This window comes from Parasteatoda tepidariorum, chromosome 8, assembly GCF_982258835.1.
Source record: "Parasteatoda tepidariorum strain Cologne lab strain chromosome 8, Ptep-v5.0, whole genome shotgun sequence".
Classification (NCBI taxonomy): domain Eukaryota; kingdom Metazoa; phylum Arthropoda; class Arachnida; order Araneae; family Theridiidae; genus Parasteatoda; species Parasteatoda tepidariorum.
The window spans coordinates 83,189,177-83,213,912 of NC_141762.1; the positions used below are offsets into that span (position 1 = coordinate 83,189,177).

The 24,736-nt window shown below is 26.9% G+C and overlaps 1 protein-coding gene across 3 annotated transcripts in view; it reads right to left on the reverse strand.

Moving 5' to 3' along the window:
• Window positions 1-24,736, reverse strand: part of LOC107436606 (lachesin) — a 369,382-nt gene that overhangs the window by 206,208 nt on the left and 138,438 nt on the right. For all 3 annotated transcript variants that reach the window (XM_043048546.3, XM_043048543.3, XM_071181171.2), the window contains exon 2: window positions 13,398-13,588. In XM_043048546.3, the coding sequence (XP_042904480.1) occupies window positions 13,398-13,588 (191 nt within the window). The remainder of the gene's footprint in view (window positions 1-13,397; window positions 13,589-24,736) is intronic.

Genomic DNA, 24,736 nt, shown 5'->3' on the forward strand with positions numbered 1-24,736 from the left:
GACAAATAAGGTATTGTTGTCGATATATTTTTACGATGCTTCGAATGAGACCAAATACAAGCCAATACGAGCAATAATTTAAAATTCATAATTGTTTTTTTTTGTACAAAAGCTTTACTTTTTACTTGTAAATATTTTCTCATCTGGGTTAGTTATCTACTGAAATGAACTATTATTTATGTGTACAACGTAATATTTTTGTATGCTGAATAGAATTAGAGTCAATAGTAATGAAAGTCCAGAAGTTGCAAGAAGTTTCATACATGAAAAATATTATTTTTAATGTATACTTATTTATACTTTTGGAGCTGTTTTTTTGCACCCACATCTACTTAATTGATATAATTTTTTATATACATCTTTAGTACTGAATCAAATGATAACAAATTACGACGCATATAATACAACGTTTAAATGAGAAGTACAAGCAAGTCAAAAATAGCACATCCGATACATGAAATCCTTTTCAATTTCTTAACTATCGGAATAATCAGCTTGTGCTTGCTCTCACTTAATTCAGAATCAAAATATTATTGGAATAGTAGAAATCAATATTCAAACAAATTTTTCAACAGATAATCAAACACTATACTTTTTGTGCTTAAAACCATTACAACCTTGTGCACAAAAAACCATTTCTATTTTAATTAGTGTCTGTTTTTTCAGCTATATTAATGTTAAAAATACATCAGATTCTGTGCCGCATTTTATTTTATTTTATAACCCTTATTGTCCAGCCGACCCGATTCTGAGCTTGCGACAACCATAGCTTTGTAATTTTGAACCCACATGACAGGGGAAGTTTTGGACAGGGAATGGATCTAACTAGGCTTTGTTGTTGATTTTTTGGTGGAACCAGAATGAATTTGCGTTGCATAGAGAGGAAAACGTCGAAAATCTTCCATGGTAGGAGTGATGGCAAGTGGATTCTAACCAATAATCCGTCTACCACTGAGGATATTTTGCGTCAGCACTGTAGGCGATTCGAGCCGGGAGCAGAATCAGTATCCACCATTGGAATTCAAAAAGGGGTCAACTCATTGAGAGGCTAACACTCAACCTTCTGAATTACTATGTACTGATCTGTCTGTAATGCTTCTTTGGCTTAGATTTCATCTAGATCTATTTTGACTCGTGTAAGAGTTTTTATCAAGCTCTATTTATTTATCTCTAATCAAAACTCGAATCCAGTGGTTGTCAAACTTTTTACCACTTACTAAGAGGCAGTTACTTAATACTAGGCATATATTTTATTTTTATCTCCAGTTTTGAGTAATGTACCCAATTATATAAGAAAAATGTACCGACAGCACAAACAAAACTGGAAAAACCTTATCAGAATTCACGCTGTGGATTAAAGTAAACACATTTATATTTTTTACACTTTATCGTATAATTATGAGTGCAATATAATGAAATGGTTAAATTGTTTTGAATTGATTTTTTCAACGTTTTTGGTTTTATAAGAAAAAAATCCAAAACGCTTTAAAAAAAATAAAGTGCTGCAACAAAAATAAAAAGTAGAAGCACAATTCTAATATTTGTTTTTTATTTCAAACTTCATAATCATCGCGAAAACAGGTTTTGATGTTTATGCACTCAATACTTAAACCCTTATGTATCAGTTGATAACGATATAAAAATATACCTACCCAATAGGATACTTTTATGCCGTTTAATTTCTTGTATACTATTATCAGGCTCATACAATGAATAAAAAAACAAATATGTATCTTATAATTAATCTTTATACAATTCCCTGGTTTAAAACTAAAGACAAATAATCAACAATTTATTTTTGAAAAATTGCAATTTGCTGTGATTTTAAAACTTTTCCCTTAAGGAATATAAATTAAAGCATATTCCACATAAATTTCAGTTTGGGTGATCTCATTTAATTGAATATCAATCCCTTTTCGCTGCAAAATTTAGCTTTTTACAAATATTATTTGTTTGAAAGAGGTGAGGGAATTACGACGGTGTAGGTACAGATGTTGTTTGTTAGAATGTAGTATGTATATTTGTGTATTTTTGTTAAATTAAAGAAGGATTTTTTTTTAAAAATCCACTGAGATTTATAAATATTCCATGCATTTTAAATTTTATGAAAGGAACTGAGCTGTGTTGCTTCATTGTTTAAAAATGTTAACGTGCCAGTTTAATTAAATTAGCATCCGAACATCGTTGTTTTCTGAAAACCCTTTGAAACTTTTATTTTTACTAAAAGCAATTTCCTTACTTTTTATTATAAATTTGTAGATATTAAAACTTAAGTTATTAGCACTAGAAGCGCAGTTGAGGTCTTTTGAATTTTTTTCCCATTTCCTATGTAGTTTTTAAGATATACGTAAGATTTGAAGCTTATATTTTTTTAAAGTTTTTCTAAATAGTTTTTATGTATACTGTATCAAAATTTTATGCGTTTATGTTGAATTAAAATAATTATTACCTAAAACAATCAAAAGGATCCTATAATTTTTGAAATTTTATGCTTGCTTTTAATTTTACAAGGTTGCAAACCTTGATAAAATAATTTGTATAATAGAACAGAAATTGGGAACCAATGTGTTAAGAAAATGTACCGCAGTAGTTTCTGTTAAAAATGGTATCTTAGATTCGGCGTTCTAAGTAGTTTGTTAGTTGGGCTCTTATTGAATTATAAATTCGTTACTGCGTGTACCATGTACATCCTGATCGTAATTCATGTAAATCCTGACTATAAACAGTTACTTTTATGATAATACAGGAAAAGAAAGAACTGTTGGCGAATAGTTATTGCCGTGTAAATCAAAATGCACAAAGTTTTTGTTTTAAACCAGCAGAAACTTAAAAAAAAAAAAAGAAAAAAACTTTTTCAATCTTTATTTTGGCAAATTTAAAAATGGCTAGCTAATCACGACTTTGGGAAATTCCAGTGCTCTAAATAAGTAACCAGCCTAAACTCCGAGCACTGCAGCACTACTGAATTTTTTTTCTCAAGAAGATTTGCAAATATTTTTTCTCATTTAAAGAAATGCTTAAAGAAATGTATTTGTGGCTAAAAGAAAATATCTTCCCATTTTCAGTGTCACCTCTTCGTCATTATAATCATCTTTTGCACTGCAAAATGTAAACAAAACTCTCATTCCTTAGATTCAAATGAAAAAGAATGTCATAATTCTGAAAATTATCAATATTAATGTGTTTTCAGGTGACAACATAGATTAGAAGGCAAGCACTATCACTTTCTGCAATATAGCAAAATGACGGCAAACGATGCGTAGGAATAACTTTACAAGATCTAAGATTTTCAGATGGCTTACATCCTTTTCATAATGCTTATGATATTGCTCTCACCAATGCTTGGATAGTTTTCAAAAAGTCTTTTGACAACCTAATTCATTGTTATGCTTGTGTTTTGCGAAAGTGTTTTGCGCATTTGAGAGCCCTAATTTATAAAATTTTATCTTTAAAATGAAATAAACGCTCCTTTTAATTTTGCAAGGGACTTAAAACTTCTGGTATCTATGAGAGATGCTAGAAGTCAATATATCGATACTCAATTACCATTTTCATGTAAGCGGATATATTGTACGCCTTTGCTAATATTTAAATAACGATGGATTCATATTTTAAAACAAGAGTGTTGATGCGATTTGTTTATATTTGCGCGATGCGTTTATTTTTGTATGACTTGTGAAACCAGCTAAAGAATAATTTGTTACACAATATTTTACTGTATTGCTATATTACCATTACATTATGAGAAAATAATCTCCAAAAGCCCATTTATATTATACTTTTAACAACATTCATCAATTAAAATATCATCTACTTTGGCATAACATAAATTTGTCATGGGGGTAAAATTGAACCCAAATGGCAGTTTTAGGAATGATCAAAATCTGGTTGTTTTAGTGTAAAAGTAGCACACAAAAATCATTGCCTTACATTTTACATCAAATAATTTAACTTCTAAAGGAATCCCGATACCTTTAACAATATACAAAGAAAAACAAAAACAAATAATGAATAAAAGTTTTAAAAAATGGAATTTGCAAATAAAAGCTTCTTTTTTTCAAATTTATTCCACAAAGCAGAACAATTTATTCCATTTAGATTTGCGTATTTTTGGATTAAACTTGAGATGAATTATTTCCCCAACAACATCTCTTTGAATATATCAAAGACATCAACTTGCAATTATCCGTGAGTATAGATATATACTCGTACTCATACTTTTCGTGAAACTCTTAAATTCCCTTCAAGAGGGAACTTTCAATATGCGATTGTTCCCTCTGAAACATTTGCTCAACTCTGCAAACATTTCAACTCCCCTCCAGCTTTCCCTTTTCCCCCACTTCTCCAGGATCTTCTGTTTGAGGGAGCAAAATCTTTGTACAAACAGGAAGGAACTTTTCGGATGCTGTCAATTTCACGAAATCGGCAGAGCAAGAGAGGGTGGTGGCAGCAATGTGGCTGGCTGCAAAGAGGAGGCACTGCTTTTACAGATAAATCAATGCTTCTTCCCGTCTTAACGCAGTCGAATATTCTTGCTGTATAACTTCATAAACCTACCCCTTCTACAGACCCATAGAAGAGCCTCCTTCGCAGATAACGGATTTCTCAAATTAACTTCGGTTACCGCATGCGAAAGCGATAAATGTTTCCAATATTCTAACGTAGTAATATCCGCAACTCAACACCGACGAAAAAGAAGGATTTTCGGAATATTTGCTAGAAATGAGTTACCTATTTTCACTTTTTTACTGAAAGAGATCGGGGCCAAGAAATAGCTACATTGGGAATGGATAGATTTGATAAGGAAGCTCTGGATTGGCTGCTCTAGCTTTGAAGGAGTAAATCCCATTTTACGTTTAGTTGTTTAAAAAAAATTTCGTTAAGCCATTGCAAAATATTTTACGTCTTATTTAAAGCTTTAGTTCAAAATATATGCCCCAGTGATATTTGAAAAACGTAGTTCATGCCGATTTGATTACTTTTGGATGTGAATAGAAAATTTATGTTTATGTCAGTGCATTTATAAGTTGTTTATGTCTAGCCATATACGTTAAAAAATCATTTTTATCTCCTTAAAAACATGAAAAAATATAATATATATATATATATATATATATATATATATATATATATATATATATATATATATATATATATATATATATATATATATATATATATATATGCATGCTTTACTCCCATGTGACCTATCACTTATATATATATTATAACTAAAAAGCTTATTTTACTTCATAAGTGAACATTTACTTTTTTGCAAATGTCAATTTGTTCCATTTGAAATTATAAAAACCATAGCATTTTTAATTACTGTAATACTTTTTTTAAAAAAATCATTTTTATATACTAAAAAAAATGTTTAATATTTTATTAAACTTATAAAAATAATTAAAAAGTTTTTTTTTTCTTAAGCAAGAATCCTTTTAATTTAATTAAAGATCTTTTGCTCTTTGAAAGTGTCGACAAGTGTGACTTAAATTTATAAAAATCGTTAAAAAAAATTGCTATTACCTTACTTACACTTAAATATATCATTCGGAGTAGAAGAAAAGTGTTTATTTATGTAGATGATGAGAGGATGAATTAGACATTTTTCATTAATTCATTAATTTAAAATGATTTTAATTTCTTATGTTCAGATAATTAAAAAAAATTTAGGCTAATGGAAAGAGAAAAAAATCTATAATATATTATCATATTTTATTTAATTCAAAACAAACAATCAACAGAAGATTTTATTATTGGTTTATTCTATATCAATTTTTTTTTGCTTTTTAAAAATTAATAAAAGTTAAATTGCTACAAATTTAGAAGGAAATAAAATAAATAAAAATGCGAAGAAATGGCGATATAAATTTCTATTGGCAAATATACATAAAATGTATTGTTTGCAAAAATAGTTAAAAATGCTATTTTTTAAGAATGTGTTTTTGAAAACTTTTTCTAAAAATTTATAATATTTTGAGATGTAAATATGTAACTAAGTATAATAATATTTTCTTTAAAAAAAGGCATTGAGTTTTTTCAATGTGTTTCTTTTTGAAAAGAGTTGATTTTGTATGATTGTGCATAATTATTCAAAAATACCTTTGTGCTCTCAATTAATTAAATATGTTTATTAACTTAATATCTAAAGTACTTTTTTTATTACTTATACATTATAATATTTTAAGTTTCGTTTTTTAATATATCAAATAATAATTATTAATATTATATATATATATATATATATATATATATATATATATATATATATATATATATATATATATATATATATATATATATATATATATATATATATATATATATATATATGCACTGTACCTTCTATTATGTAATACAAGTATAAGGAATAATAAATACATAATTTTATCTATATATTAATTAACTATTTTCCATTCTTTAATTTTTTTAAATTTTAATTTCAATCTTTTTTCTTTTTTGTATAATGAGGGTTATGTTTTTGTCTAATTGTATTTTATTATCGAACGTGATTAACATGCTTTCACGATAAAAATTAACTTTTTTTTCACATTTTTTCTTTATTGTTAGTAATAAAGAGTAAAGAAATACTTGATATTATTGAGGCACAAATTCACTATTTTTCACTCTTTATTTTTTGTCATTTGTATAATCAGAGTCGCCTTGTTGTCGAGAACTGAAACTTATTATGACTCTTGCTTAGCAAAGTATCAAGATATAAATTAATTATTTTTCACTCTTTATTAAATAGCAAATTTTTTTAAGTGTAAGAAAACTTTTCTTAACTAACGAAATATAGAAACAAGAGTTTATAGTTGTCGCATATAAAGCAATATTGATAAACATGAGTAGATAAAAATGTTTTTCAAATTTTATAATTAAACATTAAATTATAATATAGCATAAGCTGTAAAATATTAAAGTCTTTAAATAATTAAATTATAGACTAACATGTTTTATATAGTGTTGTTGTTATCGTCGTCGGCCATTAAGGCAGAGGAGGAGCGACTGTTCCTGTTTTTCATTGGCGTCATCTAGCTGTATATAATAATTAAATAGTATAAAAAACTAAAAAAGTTTCTCCGATTTATAAAATATTCGTCGAATGAAAGAAACACAAAATACAGTAAGTTACGTCCTTAGTATAACACTTTTATTGGATAAATTACAAATTCTAATGTATTATGTAGATTTTCTTCTAAGAGTGGATTATTGTTCTTAACTCTATGTCTGACTACTGCATTACTTTGTCAATTAAGTGCATATATGCATACATAATAAGAGGGAAATTAAATTTAAAATGAAAATCAGATTGTTTTGGAGAAAAACCTGCACATCTAAAAATACACGAATGCCATTTCCCAATATCTCTTTTTACAAAACTCTTTATTCAAAATACATAATTTGTTAAAATACAACCAACAAATTACTTTTACTTAACCATAAGAGCCGATACTTAACCGTAAAGTTGCATTTAAAGGTAATCTCCCTCACTGAATAACTAACACTAACACACATGGGAAATAAAATTATTTTAAGCTATTTCCGCACCGCTGGCTAATACCATCAATTTTTTACCCGCCAAATAGTAGAGAAAGTTTTATATAAATATTTTCTCGCATTTTTGTTATCTTTTTATGCTTCTTTCAATATGCCAGATGGGGTTCCCGTTCTACATTAAGAACTAGAATGGAAACAAAAGTAACAACAAAGGGGTGGATTGTGGAATAAGACGAATTGGCAATAAGACCCGCACCAAAAACAGCTGCGACTCAGTGATGAGTGTAAGGGTATAAAAACGCTTGAACAGAGAATTATAACGGCAAATACAGCTTTTGCATTGGAAAATTTTTGTTTATCTCATTTTGTTTTATTGTAGTCTCAAGTGTTTTTTTTCTATTTTGAGTAAAAAAGTTAAATTCCGATATTTTCTCTCGCACTAATGCAATACGAGGAAAAAGAGGTTTGTGAATATCTATGTAGACATTCTGAGTTGAACCATACATTTATAGTTATAAATTCATTGCTTTGTAAAAATATTGTTTTCTTGAACAGAAAAACCATTATTGATATTTTTCCTTAAATCTAAGAAGAAATATTTTGACATAAATTGAAATTTATGAATAGAATCGCGTGAGGAGTATATCAAAGAAAGAAAACCGCAGGGAATTTTGGAGCAAATTAAGCAAACATATATTTTTTTGCAATCGGCCTATAGTGCTTAATTAAGCCTATTATTGTACTTTTTAAATCTTATTATGTGATGCTAATGCGTTTTTATGAACAGAAGCATTGTTCAATGTAACGCATTATTTAATGTGATGTAATTTAAGCATTGTTTAATGTAAGGTTGCTTCAAATTCGCATCGTAATATGATTAAACTTATTGAATTTACAGTTCAACATCGAACTGATTTCCCTGATGGAGTACAGTTGTAGACTAATTGAAAAATCCCGCAATTTTAAAATTTTGATGATATTACAATGTACTATGCTAATATAATTACAATGTACTAGGCTAATTGAAATAGTTTTCAGCTTTATATAATCTGGCAGTAATTTCGTACTCAAATTACTATCAGCGCATATTCCCTTAGACTAAATAGAATAATCAAAGCATTGAAATAAATCTGAAGAAAGTTTATCTACAAAACTCGTTCAAAGCTTCAGGCTTATTGCAAACTGCCTAGATTAAGTCAAGCTTACTGTTCAATGGCTGACATACTTTCTAGTTAGTTTGAGGTTACTGGTCTCAATACGATAAGTTTAAAGTATCCAGATTGATATACAATAACTATTCCAATTTACTTGACGAATTTTAAAATGACTGCCACTGTTAACAAGTAGCCGAACTTATCAATTAGCAGAGCAGATGTACACAATTGTTTGTCAGTAAAAATAAATTACAATATATATATATTTTTTAAATTCCCTCTGAACTCTTTCTCTCAGCAAATGAAATCACGCAATATAAAATTTCTACAAAAATATCATTGATTTTCAAATGTAATAATCAACTATAGTATAACCTTTAACCTCAATTTAATTGTTGTTCGCCTTTAAATTATAAATATTTTTCTGCCTGTTCAAAATTTTTGCTTTGAACCTAACCTATGGCTAATTGGAAAAAATGATACCATAAAAAATTAACGACTCAGGAAATTTTAATAAAGTCCTTAAGTGAAAAATGCCTCTAGTTAACATCTAACATCAAAGAAATTACTGATATATCCCTCAATTATTTCATAAGAATCGTCATTTCTTGCCAGAAAATTCAGATATATATTGTATTTTAATATATAGATGACTATTTGAAATTTTTATATAAATATTACTAACTGTAAACAAAAATGATTTAATAAAATCGTTAATATACGAGTGAAAAATTCTGGTAAAATTACAGTACTGTATGGTAATGTCATTTCTGTTTATCGTAAAAAAGCTTAATTCTACTATTAAATTCCAAAATAAACGGTACTTAAACATTTACTTGGTAAAATTATAATTATAGTTCTTTTTGCTACAAATTTAAGTTCTTATTACCGCACATTTAGTTAAAAATAGAAAACTGAAATGTAAATTTAATCGACTAAACTGCTGATTTTAGCAAAATCATTACCCAAATGCTTTTATAATATTACCATGCTCTTAGGTATTCCCATAGAGCCAGAAACACTGTATAGTTTACTATATTCTGGTTGCTTGAGCCATAATTATTTTCCCACTGCATACATAATTCGAAAAATGCCTTTAATTGACATACATCAAAAAGAGAGCAAAGCATACGGCAAGTAAATATTTCATTGGAATCCGTCACTTCTCGTCAGCAAATTCAGCCATATTCTTTTGCCTGCTTTCTGTGACATGACTCACAATTGCTTGTGATATTTATCATCAAAAAAGTATCTTTTAGTCAGAATTTACGTTTTATGCTTCATGAAATTTAAGTCAAGGGCATATTACGGATTATTCAGAAGTAAATTTATTCAGTAGAGCGGAGAAAATGCAGCTCTATTGAGACTGTTTCCGAATATCACGTGCTCAGTTAATTTGTTATGCATTCATCTTGAAATTGCAAAACCTCTTTATTTGCAAAGTTTGTTTAGGTTGCTATAGCTTTAAATAATATCGATTCCCGTAATCTTTATTTTCAGTTTATAAAATTATGTTAATTTTTATACCTTTGTTGAATGAAGTTATCTGGAAAAATGGGTTCATTTTTCCATCGATAAATATATTTTTAAGCAACATCAATTCTTTATAGAATGTTAATTTTGAAATTTATCTTTCCGTTAAGTATATTTGTGAGGATTGTAGAAGCTATTATGTAATTGACTTGTTTACAAAACTTGTTTAGGTTACTAGCTTTAAAGAATATCGATTCTCATTAACAAATCACGCAATTTTCATTCTCATTTAATAAAATTATGCTAATTTCTATATTTTTGTTGAATGAAGTTATCTGAAAAATTGCTTCATTTTTGAATCTTTAAAATTGATTTTAATGATCTTCAATTCATTATAAAATGTTACTGTTGTAATTGATCTTACCGTTAAGTGAATTTGACGAGATTGTTGATACCATTATGTAATTGACTTGGTTGATTAAAGATTCATCAGACAACTGAATGTTCAGTTTAAGAAAAAAAATTTTTTTGTGTAATAATTTAAGCTTTTCTTAATATTAATGACATCGTAATACGATTATTTTATATACTCTTAAAATACAGTTAAACATAAATTTTTTCGCTGTCTAGTACTTGCTTGGGATTTGATTTAAATAGGTGCAAAAAAAACATACTGGATAATAGAAAAGTATATTGACAGCATTGGAATTTCTTTAATGTATCATTTCAAAGCATTAATATTTGTTCTATTCCAATCCACTTTTTGAAATCATAAAATATAATGAAACCTACCCTATATTGTATATTTATATAATGTATATCAAGTAATGAAATAGTATAAAATGCATTTACTGCAATGCTATACACCAAGATAAAAGTTAGGCCAGTATATTATAGGATTTATCTTGTTCTTGCCTTTCTGGGGACACCCAAAAGCTCAGTACTTTTTACCGAAGCACTTTGGTAGTGAATTTGATGAAATTAACAATAAAATATGCTTTTACAATGCGCCATAAAATTTGAAAAATGAGTTAAAATTTAGTAATTTTAGCATGGTATCTCAGAGTAGGTCATGAAATTCAGATATTCGGTTGCGTTTATTTCTCAGTTTTGTATTTTTTAACAAATGTGTGATGATAAGAACTATAATTTTGAAAACTGGAATTTTCGGAAAAATGATAAAATGTGAACGGATAAATTACCAAATGTATGATTAGAACATCGTATCTTATCGGGTATGCATAAAATTATAATCATTGTGTATTTTAATAAGAAATTGTTCTACGTTTTTGTCAAAAATATCGACTTTAAGGGAAAAAAACGAAGAAAATAATGAGAAATAAGAAGCAGACATTTAGGTGAAGTTTTGTTTTATGACCAGAATTATCTTTTTTTTTTTAACAGGAATGTTATTACAATACATTAAGGTTATTTTACCAGGTTACCTCACCGTGTTTGAGTATTGTATGCAATTGTTACTAATTATCTGCTAGTATCTCGTAAAATATTAATTGCATGGTTGAATACTTGAGCAGTTTCTAAGTTTATTTAAGTGCATTAATTTTTTCGGATTAAATTTCAACTATAAAATGATTTTGTATTTTCATATGTTTTTAAAATGGAAACATTTCGCCTTAAACTTTATGGAGAAATAAAGGTAAAAATTTATGTCCAAATTTTTAAATCTGATTCTGAACTGCGTTATTAAATGATAACACTGTCTTATAGAAATAAATAAAGACATTAAAAATTTCCCCCGGAAATTATGGTCTCAGCAATTTAAATCAGCAAGTTTTGACCAATTTGCACCATTTGTCATCTTATTAAAAAGGAGAACCATTGTGATTTTTTTGCAATATTTATTACATTTTTGATTTTGTCAAATTTTTTCGTAGAATTGATGTTGCAGGTATATTTTGTTTAGGACGGCATTTATAATTTATAAATAATACATAACTTTTAAATTTATGTAAAAAAATGTCCTACAAATTTAAAAAGAAATGATTTAAGTGTTTCAATATATCATTCATTTTATTATTCGTTTTGTGTGTTCATTCATTTTGCCAATTTTTTCATTTTTCCTTTATTTAAAGAAACATAAAACTAAACGAAAACCGAATCGTCTATTTTTTTTAAACTTACGATGTAAAATTGTTCTTTTCGAATTTATTACTAATTGTTTATAATATATAAGATACCAATATTAAAATTATGTTACAAGACATTGCCTCAAAATTTCATCTCAGTTATCTTGCATTGGATGGCATTCAATGCAACCACATAAATATTATCTGACAATCTTGCATCAAACATAGTCTCTCTTTTTTGTCATTAATGTGTTCAAACCCATCACGCCGTATACCCATCGTTAGTGTGATTTCAGTGTTTACAACTTAATTGACATACATTTTGTTAAAAATTCAAATTTTAAAATAATATGGGATATAACGAGTTAAAAAGCTCAAAATGACTACTTCAGAAAATTGTGAATGTCATGAAGAAATAATCAAATGTGAAACAACAAAGATAAATTCATGTAGAATTGGTTTATTTGGTAAAAAGAGATGGTAATGATTAGGAATATATTTGTTTAGGAATACTGAGGAATTAATATTTAGTTATAATTTTTGCAACATTTTTATTGCATTAGGTAAAATTATTTTTACTATATTTTTACTAAGGGGTTAATTTTATTCATTCTGTTAAAGTGAAAAGAGGTTTAATATGCATCCCTCCCCCACCAATTGTATCCGAAGCAGATGCTAGTCTCAACCAAAAACAATCTGAAATACTTCTGAAGGTTGTGTGAAGATGCCTGTGAAAGAACGGATGACCTATATTGGCTGTAGTGCATTTTTTTTATTCAAACTCAAATGATTCTTTTGTTATAGTTTATTCATCTATAACACTATTCTTTTAGTCATAAAACTCTCACCAGAACTCAAAAATAAAACAATTAGGAATACTTTTATTATATGATTTAGTACTATCATCGTACCTGCTACTCCATATTAGGTGACTTTTATGGAATTGGTATATTTTTTAAATTTTTATTTACATATTTTCGCAATTAACATTGAATTTCCTAAAAGTGTAGATCCGGTCACATAGGCATTAATATGACAATAATGAACATCATATAATTTTTTTTGGTCTAATATCAATTTTAAAACGAATTTCTGGATATTAGAAACCTTATCCTCACAATTATTTAAGTACAGTTATCTTTTAACATTTTATTATTATAGTAAAAAGAGCATAACTTACTGTTCGATCTCCTAGATGGCGAACTCTGCAGGGTAGATAAGCAGTTTTTCCGGTTGTTGTTGTGATGTTTCTGCTGGTGGAATTGTCAAAATAAGGAACTAGGTCCTGATCGACCCGACGAACTTGTCTCGCAAAGATCCGAGATTTATGCCAGTTTCGAGATTTTTCTGATTTATGATCTTCTGGACACACTGCAAGAAATACATTTTTTTTTAAACCTCTTTTAAGTTCTATGAAAATACAAGTACAGAAAAGATAAAATTTTACTCATTTACGTTAAAAAAAATTTCAATATATCTATCTTTTTTAATTTTATATAGCATTGTACATGGATACTAAAAGAATACAAAAAATTTAATTCTAAATTGACAAAACTTCTTTGAAAAAAAAACGCGCTTAAAAGTAGTAGAAATTTCAAAAAAAGAAAGAATAAATGTAGCTTTTTTTCAATCTGCGCAGTTTAATAGAGGGCGTTGTTTTATTTAGTTTTAAGTGTTTCCTTTACATTTGGTTTGCTTGTGAAATCGCTGTTTGACCTGGTTAATGTGAGTTTTTATTTTCTGATGATTTTGTTTGAGTTTCTTTTCTGAATTGGTTCGATGTAATGTTTTTTTCCCGGTCTTCTATACAAAACCTTCGGGATACTGAGGGAGTTAATTTAGGCATTTGCCCTCTCTCTCAATAGAAAAGGTTTTGTTTTATGGCTACCGCCTGAAGACGTCGGATTCGGTGGTCATATTTTTATTTTAATTTCCTTCGTTTCTTTTATTGCTACATTTATTGTACATGGATGTTTCTTGTAAAACAATTTGCAAAAATATTTATAAAATCTATGGTTAAAGTTTAAGGTTTTATACTAATGTAAAATCCAAAACTGAAATTAGCATTTAGGAAGGTTTTGTTTAGGATAAATTAATCAGCGAATAATTGTAATAAACTTGGAAAAAATTGACCTTTAAATAAAAATTGGTATTTTTTTGTATTGTATAGGTGATAGAAATTATTATTTTGTTTAAATTCTTAGTAGCAAAATGTTATGCTTAAAAAATCATATAAAAATTTTAGTGTCTAATTTTTTTGTATTTTTTTTACTGAAAAACAGGAATTTTGTACTTATATATTAAAATACGAGTCATTATAGGAGTGATGAATAAAGGTTGAAATATAATATTCTGAAATAACATATGCTACAAACTATATTACAAATTATACATTTAACTATTTTGTATACAAAGTTTCAAAGTGAAAATACAATGATAAAAAACTTCTTTGAATAAGTTAGACCATCAGTTTATTAAAGTCACGAAATATCACAAGCAAATTGTTATGGGCGTATTTTATGGAAAATTGTCACGAATCGATATTTTTATAGCTTACAAAAGTTACTTTTGCATGATCGATTTTTCTTTGTGAATACTGTTAGAACACTGTATATACTGTTAGAAAGTTTCATGACGCATTACAAAAATATCAAAGAAAGTAAATATTCTAAATAGCAAAATTTCAGTAAAGAAAAAAGTACATAGTATTAAAAAAATTACACTGTAAAAAATTGTGGATCAAATTACGGTGAAAAGTACCAGCACTAAGGTTACCGGTACTTTTCGTCGTGAAATTCGTTTTTAACGGAACATGTTGCAAAGCAAAAAAATCTGGCATGCCGTAATTTTTAGAGCAATAATTATCGTATAATCACTGAATCACTATAATTAAATAAATACTACAGTAAAATTAAAGGGTTAATATTTTACTAAAATTGTTATTTACGGATGATGCCCCCAAACCCCAGGTACTTTATCCGTAATTTGATTTTAAATATTTAAGAGTGCGTTTAAATTAATAATATATTATTCACAATTCCTTAGATTAAAATAAGAGAAATATGAAGAAAAAAATGACACTACAAAGATGTTTTAAATCATAGAATAAACTAACAAATTTAACTATGACAGTGTAAAAATAATTTAATATTGGTTTTTTGAAGTAATTGAACTTTTTCTATAATCTTAATATAGGTATAGCATGTGTGTCAGAAAGATATGACAATATTGGAAAGTACTTTCAAAAACAATTTAAGAATTTTTTTGGCGAAAATTGTTTCCCTCGTCCAAGGAGATTTAAAACAGAGTCTAAACTACTAGTGAAAATAGAAGAAATTTATGGTTTTTCATGTTTTACAACCGACTGAGAAAAAACTAAAAGTTAAATAAAACAAAATAAAAAGAAACGAAAGTTAAAGCTTTGGAGCGGAGGTGAAAGGGGTGTACCAAACGAAATTCATCGAATTTGCAATTACGTTTATCGCGGTCTGTATTTCTTCTTTCCCGTTTTTTTTCTTCCATTTCTTTCGCTTTTTAGAGCTAAACGTAATATGCAGATTCGTCTAGTTTAGATAAGAGCTAGAAGAAATTGCTCTTTCTCTTTACTAAATTTGCTACAGCATTAAGATTCTCTATAATCATAAATCATAAACCTAGAATTTATGGGAACGTCTTTTAGTGGAATAATTTCATATCTGCTAACTTTTTCTAAGCTTCTCATATGAAGCTGTAATTAGCTTCTAGATGTTTGATGGAGTGTGTGTCTGCATATTTAGTTAAATACATCTCGAAAAATATGATGCTTTTCATTTTGTTTTTTGAAGAAAAATTTTTTAAGCAGGTGAGTTTTAAACATTTATTCAAATTTGTTAACTTCTATAAAGTTGTTAAACTATATAATTTTTTTTAATCACATGTTATTTTTGTTCACTCACTACCGCGACTTGAAAGTTATTAATATTAAAAAGTTAAAGTTGTTTATCGAAATTAAAACATTCTTTAAGTTTGAATATTTAATATTGATGGCGATTTTTATTTAAACGTAATACCGTACAGTGTCTTAAAAAGTACAGCAGGGGAAAAAAGGGCCACTCTGAAGCACTTTCGAATTAATGATCGGATCTTTAAGTTTTAGGATTTAATCTTAATAGTTCAAGGGAGTGACCTGAAATATGCTAAAATCAGATACAAAAACGTACTTTCTCTTAATAAACAGGAATTTTTTTGACAATGAATTCACACAGTTTCTTTCACAGTATTTCACAGTTTTTGACGATGAACTCAGAATTCTGTCTCCAAAAATATAAGGAGAAACCGCAATTTTGTCCCCATAATTTGATCGACAATTATTAAATAAAATAATAAATATTTACAAAAATATGTACTTTACATTTTATCTTTAGATAAACGGGTTTATAACTTTGAGTAAAAATTTTTCAATTTGCGGGAAGAGTTCTCTAGCTTTGAACCGCTCTCCTGATAAAACTATGGGAACCACATTTCCCACTTTGTGACTGCCTTTTTATTAGACCTAACCGCTTTTTATTAGGTCCAAAAACCTATAGTTTGAGGGTCAGAAATACGTAGCTATTGAAAAAAAGGTATGTTTAATTAGAGAAAAAACGCTTCTTTTACTGATTTCGTAACTTAAAATACCGTCTGCTATAATTTACGAATTTGAGATTACCCAATCGAACCATTAAGATTGAGTCCTACAATTTGAAGATCCGATCATTAGATCCAAAGTTATTCGAAGTTGTCCATTTTTTTGGCGCAACGTACATAAAACTTTTATTAATAAGCTGCTATGTATTGTTTTTGCCTACAAGAATAATAGACGATGTGTTGAAAAACGAAATTTATAAGCTAAACATGCATGTTAAAAATTTTATGGGATAAAATAATTCAATTTTATTATTTTCTGCAGATAACTCGTTTGTAAAAAGTATTAATTAATTATGTTTCCAATGGAAATGCTATTTACTGTTAGAAATTAATTTTTGCTTTCTTTTCAGAATATAATAGGCTCTAAATTAATTTTATACCTTAATGTCCAATTACTCTAACCTATTTCCCATTATGATAGCAATAACTCATGGTTAAATAAAATTTATTTTAAGAGCAATTTTAATTTTACTAGGAGGTTTCGCCCCCTGCTCGCTTGCGCTCGCCAACCCCCGGAACTGCTTTCACAGTTCATTTCGGATTGCTTCGCAATCCAATGCTCGCTTTGCTCGCGCATTGGATACATTCTTAACGTCTAGCTTTTGTATACTTTTTTGAATACTGAAGTTCTGAAAACTTTTCACTGTAGAAAATTCTAAACCTGTACATTTCAATATTATCTGGCCATTTGGCGATACAACACTTATAGAATTGAAGGATTTGTTACGTCAAGCACTCAGGTATCATAATTTTGATCTAGTTGCGCTTCGATGTCATTTTGATTTATGTTGCTAAGTTAACTTTCAAAAAATTCCATGGCTGGCAACAGCATTTTTATTTTTTAAGTTGTTTATTTTTATTTCGTTTAGAATTCGTTCTTTTTTTAGCGAAATGTTTTTCAACCTAACAGAATTCTTTGCCGACTGTTCTCTGTATATATGAGGAAAATAAAGTAAATATTTAAGTGTTGTGAAAAGAATCTTATTTAGTTGTACAAAGTACTTCTTTAAAAATGAAAACTGTTGCCACCGGCGGAAAAGAAATACAGCCAAAATTTGGGAGCCACGTAAGAGAATTATATATATTAGATGTTGTATAGATCAAGGTATAAATATTCCAATTACAATATTTTCACAAATATATGCGAACCTTATATAAAAGTTTAATGAGCTTATTACAATAAGAAGTACTAAAAAATAACTTTTAATCAGTATTCTCATTTTTTTTTCAGGAAACTAAATAAACATAAATATAAAAAGATTTTAAAATTTCTATTTTGCAATATTTCTTGAGATTCAAAAATTCAAAACTGTGGCTGTAGTTATACATTTGCAATTGTTCAATTTTTTAAACTAAATTTTTTTTGAAAGATTAATGATTTTTTCAAAGTTTATATAAAATTTTATGTCAATAATGTAAATATAGTACAATTTTCATAATTCAAGTTTTACTTCAAAATGTATAAAAGTATCTAAGTGTTTCATTTCTTTATTTTTTTATTTTGCACGTAAAATGGTCTTGTTTTTAGTACTAAAAAACGGAGAAATAATTCATTTTAGAAAATGAGGTTCCTTATATAAAACAATATAGTATATAGATTTTTTCCGTAATTTTAATTAATTTACATATTTTTAAGTCTCAATTTAGAATTATGAACTGAAAATGCCTTCGTGTTTCTTTAGACGAAAAATTTGAAGGTTTTAAGCACAATTTTATGGAATATTCCTAAATATTTCATATGAATAATAAAGATAAAAATAATAATTTAAATTTTTTATCGTTTTTTTTTATTTTAATTTATTGTTATATTTTTAAACTAACTTGTGCATCTTGAGTAGTAAATTTAAGATGTCACAATATAAAAAAAATTGTAATTGAAACATTTTTCAAAACGATATTAATTAAAAATAAATATTTTTTTTTAAAAAAATTTTATTTAAGAGTTGTGAAGTTATTTATTTTTATTTTGGGCACCTCAAAAGCTCCTATCCATAGTGTCAGTGCATTATTCTTTTGTTTGCTTTTCAGTGCATTGTATTTTCGTTTGTTTTTATGTTAGAAAATTTAAATGTAAATTATAATTTTGGTCAGTAATATTTCTTCAAATCAAAAATAGATGTTTATATTTGTTTCAAATAATAAAATTAGTTTTATTTTTTTTTGTTAAACTTATTTAAAAAATTTTGCAATAAAAAAAAACGTGAATTTTTGTTTTTATCTAAAATTTTATTTCTAATTTTGCTTCTCAAAAACTCCGGTTTCTTCTTCTTCTGCTTAAGTATTTACGCTTATTATATTCTTTTGAAAGTCAATTTTTTAACAAACCCTGCATAGTGTTAAATAATTTTTTTTTTATATTGAAAATTAAAATAAGAAACTACATGTTATTAGTTCATAAGAAATATATACTATTTATGATTCGTTAATTTGATTTCTTATATTCCTTCGAGCGCTAAATTCACAGTAAAATTTTTATAATGTGAAATAAATAAAGAAATGCCTGTTTTATTTTGAAAATTAAAATAAGAAGCTTTAGATATGCTACATGATATTTTTGAAAATCTTTTATTTATGTTTCTAAGTATTTTAATTTTGAATACTTTTTTTCTATAACCTTTATACAAAAAATATGTTCGAAATTCTTTGATAAAAAAATGAGAACATTTAGTTTTTATTTAAAAAAAAAAATAATATTTGAGTTCTAGTAAATATTATTTTTGAAAGGCAGAAAAATTTTAATTTTCTTTTTTTTCTACGGGTAAAAAAAAATTAAAACGACTTCGAAGGAATTTTAATTTTTTATCAGTCCCGTCTAGTTAATTTTGTAAGAAATGCGTATTTTTAAATTAAAAGTATTATAAGCAGTTCACATTCTACATATTAACTGCATAAGAAATCATTATAAGCATTTTTCTAAACTAATTGGACACTGTACTGAAAAAGTACTTCTTTCACGAAATTTAATTAAAAGGAATAATTAAAAATATCCAGCTATGCTAGTTAAATAACAAGATTTTCTACTCATAATACATTTATTACATTTTAATAACGCAACTAATGATGCCAAGAAACTCGGCTAGCAGAGAAAACATAATCACATGAAAAAGTTTTAAAATTAATACTCTGAATCTGGGCGTAAACTAGAATTACCCCACTAATTAGATTTTAACGAATTTAGTATATTTGTGATAAAAAGAGTACTTTTTTCAGGATTTCTATCTAAGTAAATAAACACAGAGCTATACTAAGAGAATATAAAAAAAGTACTATTTCATCCAATCTTTCAAACAACCAATTACTTCAACAAAAGAAGGACCTTAATACTTATAGATAAAAAGCAACTTTTTTTTTTACTAAATCGACCAAAGTAATTTAAAGCTTTTTCTCTTTCAAATCCACTTTTTTTAAAAAAAAAAAAAAAAAAATTCTTTTGTTTTTTGTTAGTTTCTACAAACTTGTTTTCAAGGAGACTTTCTGAAACAAAAGTGGAAAAATAATTAAGGAACAAGATGAAAGGAAACTAAATTTGATTTTTTTTCAAGTTTCGAACACAATTTTCAGGATTCGTTGATAGTCAACGAATTATTTACACTTACGCCAATAGTTAGTAATCACAAATAATTGGAAATTTTAAAAGTTTCTAGTTTGAATTAAAGTTTGCAACATACTTTCTTGAGTTTAAAATCTTATTCATTTGTCTTTACGGAAAAATCTCATTTAAGGATATTTTTTTTGGTAATTTTAACAAAGTACTTCATTTTTGTCTTTAAAATATTTTCTTTTAAAACATTGTAAATCAAGCTCATTAATGTTTATATAGCTAATATATTGCAAAATCTTGAAGTAAGACTTATTTCATTTCGAAATTTTTAATTAGATTAAATAGTTTTTTAATTTTATTTTTACTTGAAACTTATCTTGAAATAAGAGATTGTATTCATAGTTATTATAAATAATTTACACAAATACATGGGAATGTAAAATTTTACACTATCATCGTATTTTTATTATATAATATATTTTATCATAAGTAATTTTTTGTTCAATTTTAAGACAATTAAAAATTAAGAAAACAGTTCAAATGTATGTTATTTATGTTCTGGTTTATAAACTGAATTTCATAAATAATGACTAAAGAGATAAAAATGTTCGAGACCAAGTCTAGCAAAATTAAGAATCATTTGCCTGAACCAATATGCTCTATGCCCTCATGCTTTCTACAGTCGAGTTCTTTTTAAAAATAAATTAAACAAAAATACATCTAACAAATTTTAGCTAATAAAAACTTTTGGTACCAATAAGAACTGCTAAAAATTCTTTGTATATATCAGGATATCAGAAAGAGCCTTAACAACTGTTAATTTAGCAAAGTTTCGGAAAAGTAATATGAATTTAAATTTTTTCAAGGACCATATAAAAAGAGATCTTTCATAATATCGTAAAAGTTTGATAAAATTTATAAAATGTAGTAAATTTTTATTTCTTCTCTTTATCTTTTTTAGCTGATTTTATAGACTTTTTTTTTAGTTTAGGTGGCACATCACTTTTTATGTAATAAATAAGTTATGCTACCTCTTCCAGCGACAAAACACTAACTAGTGATTGTGAGTCGTGGAGAAGAATTATTATGCTTAAATACTCGGCACGTAAACAATATTTTTTAAATGAAGAACAAAAATTTTCTTTATTGACCTTTAGAACAGAACTCATCAACCACATGATCTCAAGAAAGCGTAATAATGCTAAAGTATGCACCAGACAAAGTCTTCAGTATGCCCAAGTCTCTACGTGTTTAAGAGGCGAAATTGCATACACGGTTTTCCTCTTTGAATGTGCACTCGAGTTTCTGCGTGTACGATACCAGTTAATCTTACAGTGCTGATGCATAAGAAGGCAGATCTTAAGAATTTTCAGCAAGAGAACGATCTACTTTACCTCGGAATAAAGTTGCATGGTTTAAAGTGAAATGATGAGGTTGACTAGCTGGGATGCTTCCCAAATTAAGAATCTTATGATTGAAATATTGCCTGAAAATAAATTTCAGTTGGAATGTTTTAATATTTTAACTCGAGGAGAATAATATTTTTAGACGAATAATGCAGTTTGAAACGTTACTTGCTTTTATTAAAATTAGGATTTGATCAAACAGATAACAAAGTACTTAAGATGCTTCTTTTCTCATAATATAACAAAAAAGAAATTTTAATACAAACAATTTTAAACACTACCAAATTAATAATTTTATGCAAATAATATAGTTAGGAACATTACGTGCTTTTATTGCTATTATTTTTGGTTTGCATCAGTAATATCAAAATAGTTAAGAGGCCTTCTCGCTTGCTATCTTGGATTTAAGTAAAATGTTTAATATGCATTTTTTAATTAATTTTTTTTGTACTTAACAAACTTTTGATGACAGGGTTATATTTGACAGAAATATACTTAACATAGAAAATTGATAATAAAAGTGTCGCTCTGTTTGATTAATAAAGTAACGCTAGATAATTTTTAGAGCTTTTATATTTCTATCATAAAAAGTGTTATAACAAAATTTGCGGTTGTTGTTTTGAGAAAGTTATTTGAAACTAAAAAGTTCCTTCATTGTAATTTTTTTTTTATTTTAATTTTATTACCATCTAAACGAAGGAAAAAAAGTTAGATAATATAGTTTTATTACTTTAATGTAAATAATGCGAAAATATTTTCTAAATAGGTTTTATTAACCCTCAAACCACTAAACGCTTTAAATATGAGAAACACTTCTAAGGTTTTTAAATAATTTTCGAAATTCGAAATAATTTTCGAAAAAAATATATAGTATGGAAATGTTTCCATTTTTTTTCATCATCTGCACGTAAGCTAAATGGTTAAAAATAGTATGCAAAATAAAATTAATTTAAATTAGTTTACATATAGCTAAATAAAACCCTTATGCAAACATCATGTATTTCATATAAGACTTTAAGGTACTTACATAATTCAATAATAATAATTGTACTCTTTATTTTATGAATTCTTTCAGTGTAATACTTAATAATTAAAAAAAATATGCATAAATTACAATGAGTTATTTGTGACTGTTCCCTTTTATCAGTATAAGGAGTCGTGTAGGAAGGAATATATAGATATACACATTGGGAGAGATTCTTTTGATCATTTTCAACAATTTCTTAAGTTGTTCGAAGTAATAATAACCGGTGTTGCATTTAAAATTATTTTTCTCTCGCAAGTCTGTGTTTCCAATTGTTTTCTTGCACTCCAGGGGATCATTCCTTTCAGTTTATTATTTCAGTTTTCGTGAAGAGGTTTAATGGTGGAATTGAATGGCATGTTTGTTCAAAACAATGAACTATAAAAAACTCTTAGAAATGGTAACGTAAATTAAGTAGATAAATCATCAGCCATTGTTTGATTTAATTCAAAACGTCTATTGATACTTTTAATTATTTTTAAATCATGTAAAACAAATGAGATGCTAAAGAATAAAAAACAATCTGTTTTGCTTTTCCGTGCAATCGTAACAATGAAAACAAAGAATAAATTTCACGCTTGAAATTAGTAAGCACTGAATATGTAAGCATCCATTAATTCCCAAAATCTGTAACATATAATTGAATTGATAAAATACAGCAGCGTTAAAAAACATGCATTATTTACTGTAATGTATATTTAGATTAAATAAATTATTATCTATTACTATTGTTATTATTTTATATTTATTTATTTGCATTGAAAAATGACGCAAAAATATGTTCACAAACATATATATATCACGTTCATTTTTGAATTTATATTTTATTTGATATCATTTTGAAATGATCGCAATTACGCGTCTCACATACTTTTTCAATATAAATAAATGCTTACCATCGCAAGATTCCTAGTCAATTTCAATGCATAAAACGCTCAGGATTTATACTCTTACAGATAAATTAAAAAATGATTTTTTAAGTTCCTACTGTTCTCTAAATTACATAAACCTCTGAAAAATCTCTTGCGTAATCCTTTGACTCACAAAAATTTTTTGAATAATAATTATAATTACAACAATAATAAAATAAACTATATTGATACAAAAAATGAAAAATGAAATGAATGATATGAAAATAGAATTATACATTAAAAAAATGTGTGATCAGGAAAAAAAAACCGAAGAGGCACTCATCATTCTCCCCATTTTTTTCCTATTGTTGCTTTAGGTTCTGATATTGCTTTAGATAAAAAAAAATTTTCTTGTTTGAAGTAATTATTAAATTTTAAAATATAAAAACTGCATTTTTTAAAACCTTAAACAACGATTATCGTTGGCTGCAAAAGGTAGTTTTGTTTAAAGACTTTTCCTTTATTGGAATTTTAAGTATTAGTGCTTCTTCTTTTTTTAAAGAAATTCTAATTTAGAAAAAAGAAATCTATAGTTTTAAGCGATAAATTCTAGAGATCATGCATAAACCTGCATTTACAATCAATTTTCGACGACAAATTATTTTATTTTGTAACCGTAGTTGTACAGCTGTACCAATTTTCAGCTTACGACAACTAATGTTCAACTTAATGTCCTATTTAAAATTGTCCAATTGACCCGATATTTAACAGCAGTTACTCAACCAATATAGAGCATATATGGAACCGTACAATTTACCCGATATTTTAAAGACGTTATTCATCTCATGGTTGGTTAGCTATCAATATAACTCTAGTGCTACTTTTACAATAAAACCAAAACATTCAGTACTAACCCATGATCCATCTACCACTGAAGATAATTTACGTCGACACTGTGGTCGGTACGTGCCTAGTGCAGAATTTGAATCAACCAGCCTTCGCTGGGATTCGAAACCGGTTCTCCTGATAGGA